The 6,000-nt window shown below is 47.3% G+C and overlaps 1 protein-coding gene across 1 annotated transcript in view; it reads left to right on the top strand.

Annotated features, from left to right (window-relative positions):
* The window catches only part of tox3 (TOX high mobility group box family member 3), a 73,295-nt gene extending 67,547 nt beyond the window's left edge, over window positions 1-5,748 (top strand). The window contains exons 4-7 of the mRNA XM_058088838.2: window positions 2,312-2,575; window positions 2,808-3,038; window positions 4,695-4,775; window positions 4,846-5,748. Coding sequence (XP_057944821.2) covers window positions 2,312-2,575; window positions 2,808-3,038; window positions 4,695-4,775; window positions 4,846-5,610 — 1,341 coding nt within the window. The 3' untranslated portion in view covers window positions 5,611-5,748. The remainder of the gene's footprint in view (window positions 1-2,311; window positions 2,576-2,807; window positions 3,039-4,694; window positions 4,776-4,845) is intronic.
* Window positions 5,749-6,000: the final 252 nt, after the last annotated feature.

Genomic DNA, 6,000 nt, shown 5'->3' on the forward strand with positions numbered 1-6,000 from the left:
CATGTTTTCAGTAATGAAGACGACAAAAGCATGGAAGCCAGGCGGGTATGTAAATTGTCATCGGGTAGAAAACAAAACACTTTTTTCATCCACCTTGACTCCGTCACTCCACAAATTGTATTCATGACAGAGGAGACAAGTGGACAGCACATCCAATATGTCTCCATCCTTAAAGGGTGATACAATATTCCTCCAAGGCGCGTTCAATAAAACCTCATGCGTTGGTTTATGATGTGTTGATTTAGGGGAAAATTGAGTTTGTGCCTCGGAATAGCAGATGGATTCAAACACAGTGTGGCGTTTTACATCTCTTCCTCGGTTCCATGTTTGCTCTCTGATCAGTCCGGACCTCTCGGGAGCACCTAGAATTTCAATCCCAGATGCAATCAGTGCAAATCAATGTACACATGCACCTTCCCGAAGACTCTTTCAAGAATCAGTTGTTCCTTCAAAGAAGAGTCGTTCAAGAACAAGATGTTCCTCGTGAAGGACTTTGAGGTTGTGTCGAAGTCTCGTTTAAGGAGTGGATGTTCCTTCGAGGCTCTTACCAGCTTGTTTGACTGTTCCTTCGAGAAGAGTCGAGGTGGTTGTAACCAAATGTTCCCATTAGAAAATGGACACATCTTTTCTTCAAGCTTGATTCCCTTGAAACCAATTGTTCAGTCGCAATAGCCACAAGATTTTCTCTTTCCGAATGACCTTTCCCAAAACAATGGTATCCATGGAAAGGAATATTCCAATCTCTTGTCTACATGCGCCGCTATAATCAACCAGAATAGTCAATGGGGCATTCGCAGTAAAACGTAAACATCAACATCACATGATACCGAGTTTTTCTTTCCCTTGTTGGAATAACTTTTTCGTTCTTCCGGTCTTGAAATTTTGTTTAAAAACAAACTTTCCGCAAAAGTCCAATGCCGATTGCTCGCCTCCATTTTTAAAACCAAAGAACGTCTCGAACTGCGTGTTACGTCAGGGACGCACCCGGGATAAATTTAAACAGGAAAAGATCAAAGGAGTTCAAGCCGGGTTCAATTCCACCCTCGGCCATGCCTGTGTGGAGTTTGCATGTTGTCCAAAAACATGCTAGGTTAATTAGCGACTCCAAATTGTCCATAGGTATGAATGTGAGTGTGAATGGTTGTTTGTCTATATGTGCCCTGTGATTGGCTGGCCACCAGTCCAGGGTCTACTGCTTTATGGTTGTATGTTTATTATGCAAAATATGTTTAGTTGTGGCTGCACGGTGGTTGTGTGGTTAGCGCGCAGACCTCACAGCTAGGAGACCGGGGTTCGGGTCCCGCCCTCGGCCATCTCTGTGTGGAGTTTGCATGTTCTCCCCGTGCATGCGTGCGTTTTTTCCGGGTACTCCGGTTTCCTCCCACATTCCAAAAACATGCTAGACTCCAAATTGTCCATAGGTATGAATGTGAGTGTGAATGGTTGTTTGTCTATATGTGCCCTGTGATTGGCTGGCGACCAGTCCAGGGTGTACCCCGCCTCTCGCCCAAAGACAGCTGGGATAGGCTCCAGCACCCCCCGCGACCCTCGTGAGGAAAAAGCGGTAGAAAATGAATGAATGAATGTTTAGTTGTGGCTGCACGGTGGTCGTGTGGTTAGCGCGCAGACCTCACAGCTAGGTTCCTGGTTCAATTCCACTCTCGGCTATCTCTGTGTTTAATTTGCATGTTCTCCCCGTGTATGCGTGGGTTTTCTCCGGGTACTTGGATACTTCCGGGTACTTTTCTCCCACATTCCAAAAACATGCTAGGTTAATTAGCGATTCCAAGGTATGAATGTGAGTGTGAATGGTTGTTTGTCTATATGTGCCCTGTGATTGGCTGGCGACCAGTCCAGGGTGTACCCTGCCTCTCGCCCAAAGACAGCTGGGATAGGCTCCAGCACCCCCCCCGACCATCGTGAGAATAAGCAGTAGAAAATGAATGACTGAATACTTTTGTTTCCTGAAGTACATTATTATTCTAGAACCCTTTGTTGTTCTGTACTCGGTTCGTTATCTGGAGGTCCCGAGCACTAGTGTGTGTGTGTGTGTGTGTGTGTGTTTGTATTGTGATGTCTCAGTGGCTTGAGTCAAAATAATTCACCATGGCTCGTAATCAAGACATTCATAAGCCGGCCATTGTGACGCTCGATCTGCCACACAACAATCAACATGACCCATTTACACTTAAAAAGACACGGAGCCTCTTGAGCTTGGTCCAAGTGCAACATCCAAGTTGACATGAAAGCGTCGGATCAATACGACATTAGCATATTAACAATGCCTCGCATTTTCCATCCATTCTGACAGAACGTCGGACCGGGCCATCTTCGCCAGTACACGGCAAACCCGGCCATGCTGATGAAGTCGATTGCCAACATGAGCGGCCCCAACGGGATGATCTCGCGGAATCAGCTGACCACCATCAACCAGTCGCATCTCAACGCGCAGCTCAACCTGAGCATGGGGGGACACAACATCGCCCATACTTCGCCCTCGCCACCGGCCAGCAAGTCGGCCACGCCGTCGCCTTCCAGCTCCATCAATGAAGACGACCAGGAGGACGGCCATAGGGTAAGCAAATTTTGATTTTGGATGTGCTTATTGCTGATGGTCCTTTTGACAGCTCTTTGGTCTTTCCCGTGCATTATTTATTTTTCTGTATTTTTCTTTGTATTTGTCTCTCTCAGTTAATAACAATAAATCGACCATAAATAATCTTTGTAAGGGGGTCGACTTACTAAATCAACAAGGTATCAAATACTAGCATCATTAGCATTAGCATGTCCATCCTCCGTCCTTTCAGGTGGTCGGCGAAAAGCGACCAGCGCCCGTCGATCCCACGAAAAAGCCCAAGACTCCCAAAAAGAAGAAGAAGAAAGACCCAAACGAGCCCCAGAAGCCGGTGTCGGCTTACGCACTCTTCTTCCGAGACACGCAGGCTGCCATCAAGGGCCAGAACCCCAACGCCACCTTCGGGGAAGTGTCCAAGATCGTTGCCTCCATGTGGGACGGCCTCGGGGAGGAGCAGAAGCAGGTACGTGGAGGACATTATGAGGGATCGGATACAGTATTGTTGGTCTTTGAGGTTAATAGCGTTGAGATGGAGCGCTAATTATGTCATAGCAGGATCTCTTATTTGCCAATAGATCATGGGTGGGCAAACTACGTAAAAAACGTAAAAAAAAATACCACATTTTCCGGACTATAAGTCACACTTTTTTTGATAGGTTGGCTGTTCCTGCGACTTATACTCCAGAGCGACTTATAAATGAAAAAAGTGTTTATGTTACATAAACAATTTTGTTAACTGAATGCGGCCCGCGAGTAAAAACGTTTGCCCAACCCTGCAATGGATGGTTTCTATCTCCAAAAAATGCAGAACGCAACAGTCCACGGTACTGTTCGAATGACTTTTGGGGGGTTTTGGGATGAATTGGGATCATTCATTCATTTTCTACCGCTTATCCTCCCAGCCAACAACATAGGTAAGTTTCCGGAAAATATCAGTTACCGACTAAAAACTGAAACCAAGAAAATCTAACAAAACAGAGACAAACAACCATTCACACTCACATTCATACCTGATCAGACAATTTGGAGTCGCTAATTAACCTAGCATGTTTTTGGAATGTGGGAGGAAACCGGAGTACCCGGAGAAAACCCACGCATGCACGGTCTCCTAGCTGTGAGGTCTGCGCGCTAACCACTCGAACACCGTGCAGCCCTAATTATGATCATTTTAGACAAAAAATCTCACAAGAGCTCAAGACTTTATTTTAAGATGTGTAGTGAAGCCTGCTTTTTTTTTTTTGTTTTTCTTTTTTTTACTTATCTGTTCTTTGTGACAGACCCGAGCTCAATCCCACCCTCGGACATCTCTGTGTGGAGTTTGCATGTTCCGGTTTCCTCCCACATTCCAAAAACATGCTAGGTTAATTAGCGACTCCAAATTGTCCATAGGTATGAATGTGAGTGTGAATGGTTGTTTGACTATATGTGCCCTGTGATTGGCTGGCCACCAGTCCAGGGCGTACCCCGCCTCTCTCGCACGAAGACAGCTGGGATAGGCTCCAGCACCCCTGCGACCCTCGTGAGGAAAAGCGGTACAAATTGAATGAATGAATATTATTAATAAATATTTTTGTAGTTGACTAAAAAACAGGTTTTTTTTACATTAGAGCCCTGAAGACATGATATAGCACCCCTATAGTCACCTTTACACTCCTATTACCTAACATAGTAAACATGATAAGCAATAATAAGACATAATAACTCACCGTTACGCTGCACGGAAGTCGAGTGGTTTGCACGCAGACTTCACAGCTAGGAGACCCGAGTTCAATCCCACCCTCGGCCATCTCTGTGTGGAGTTTGCATGTTCTCCCCGTGAGTGTGAATGGTTATTTGTCTATATGTGCCCTGTGATTGGCGTACCCCGCCTCTCTCGCCCGAAGACAGCTGGGATAGGCTCCAGCACCCCTGCGACCCTCGTGAGGAAAAGCGGTAGAAATTGAATGAATGAATATTATTAATAAATATATTTGTAGTTGACTAAAAAACATTTTTTTTTTTACATTAGAGCCCTGAAGACATGATATAGCACCCCTATAGTCACTTTTACGCTCCTATTATTATTATTGTGCGTTCATAAACAGGCTTTCTTGAACACATTTTCATTGTGGGATTTCAGGTGTACAAAAGCAAAACAGAGGCAGCCAAGAAAGAATATTTGAAGGCCCTGGCAGCGTATCGTGCTAGCCTGGTTTCCAAGGTGAGAATCATCCGAAAATATTTATTTGCAGAGTGAAAACGAGTTTCTAAATGTTTTCACTCGGATTCAGGCTGCGGCGGAATCAGCCGAGGCGCAGACGATCCGATCGGTGCAGCAGACCCTGGCCTCCACGAGCCTCTCCCCGGGCCTGGTGCTGCCCTCGCCCCTTAACCAGCACCCCTCCATGCCTTCAGCTTCCCAGGCTCTCCAACAAGCTCTCCCCAGAGCCATCGCCCCCAAACCCTTACAGATGAGACTAGGGGGCAGCCAGATCGTCACCTCGGTCACCGTTTCCCACCAGAACATGCCCGCCGGGATGCCGCCGCAGATGCTCGGCCAGATGGGCGGGTCGATGGTGGCGGGGGCTCAGTCGACGGCAGTGTCGCAGATGAGCCCGCCCATGCAGCAGCAGCAGCAGCAGCAACAGCAGCAGCAGCAGCATGCCATGCAGCATCAGATGCACCTCCAGCACCATCAGATGCAGCAGCAGCAGATGCATCACCAGCAGATCCAGCAGCAGATGCAGCATCAGCACTTCCAGCATCACCTTCAGCAGCAGCTGCAGCAGCACCACATGCAGCAGCAGCAGCAGCAGCAGCAGCAGCAGCAGATGCAAATGCAGCACATGCAGATGCAGCATCACATGCATCAGCAACAAATCCAACATCTCCAGCAATCCCAGTGTTCCCCGCCGCAGCACTCCCCCGGTACGCCGCATTCCACCGCGTCGCTCGGAAGCCCCCAGCCGGCCCCCCAACAACAGCAGCAGCAGCAGCAGCACCAATCCCAGATCCAGGCCCATGCCCAAGTCCTCTCGCAAGTTAGCATTTTCTGAGCCAAAATCCTTTGTCAACGAACAGTACGTTCTCTTTAAAAAGCAGCATTTCCAGGTTGCTTTTTCCAACGTTGCACTTAAGAAGTGTGTCAGAATGTTATACAAAGAACTCCAAGTGTCCATTGTTATAGACGGATATGTACAGGGGGGGGGGGCGGTTGGTGGGGGGGGCGGGGGGGTCGTCCCAGCGAGGACGCCGTTTACTTAAATAATTGTGACGTCTTTCATTTGTCAACGGAAGCTGACCGCCACGTATCTGTCGTTGTTTTATTTAATGATAAAGCTTTATTTGAAAGAAAAAAAAAAAAAAAAATGAAAAACCAAGCACGGACTTTAACCGGACGGATGGACAAGTCATCGAGCGAAAAGAAAGACGAGTCATTGTGAATC

Source organism: Doryrhamphus excisus, linkage group LG13 (genome assembly GCF_037039965.1).
Source record: "Doryrhamphus excisus strain RoL-2023G ecotype Guam linkage group LG13, RoL_Dexc_Guam_v1.1, whole genome shotgun sequence".
NCBI classification, from domain to species: Eukaryota; Metazoa; Chordata; class Actinopteri; order Syngnathiformes; family Syngnathidae; genus Doryrhamphus; species Doryrhamphus excisus.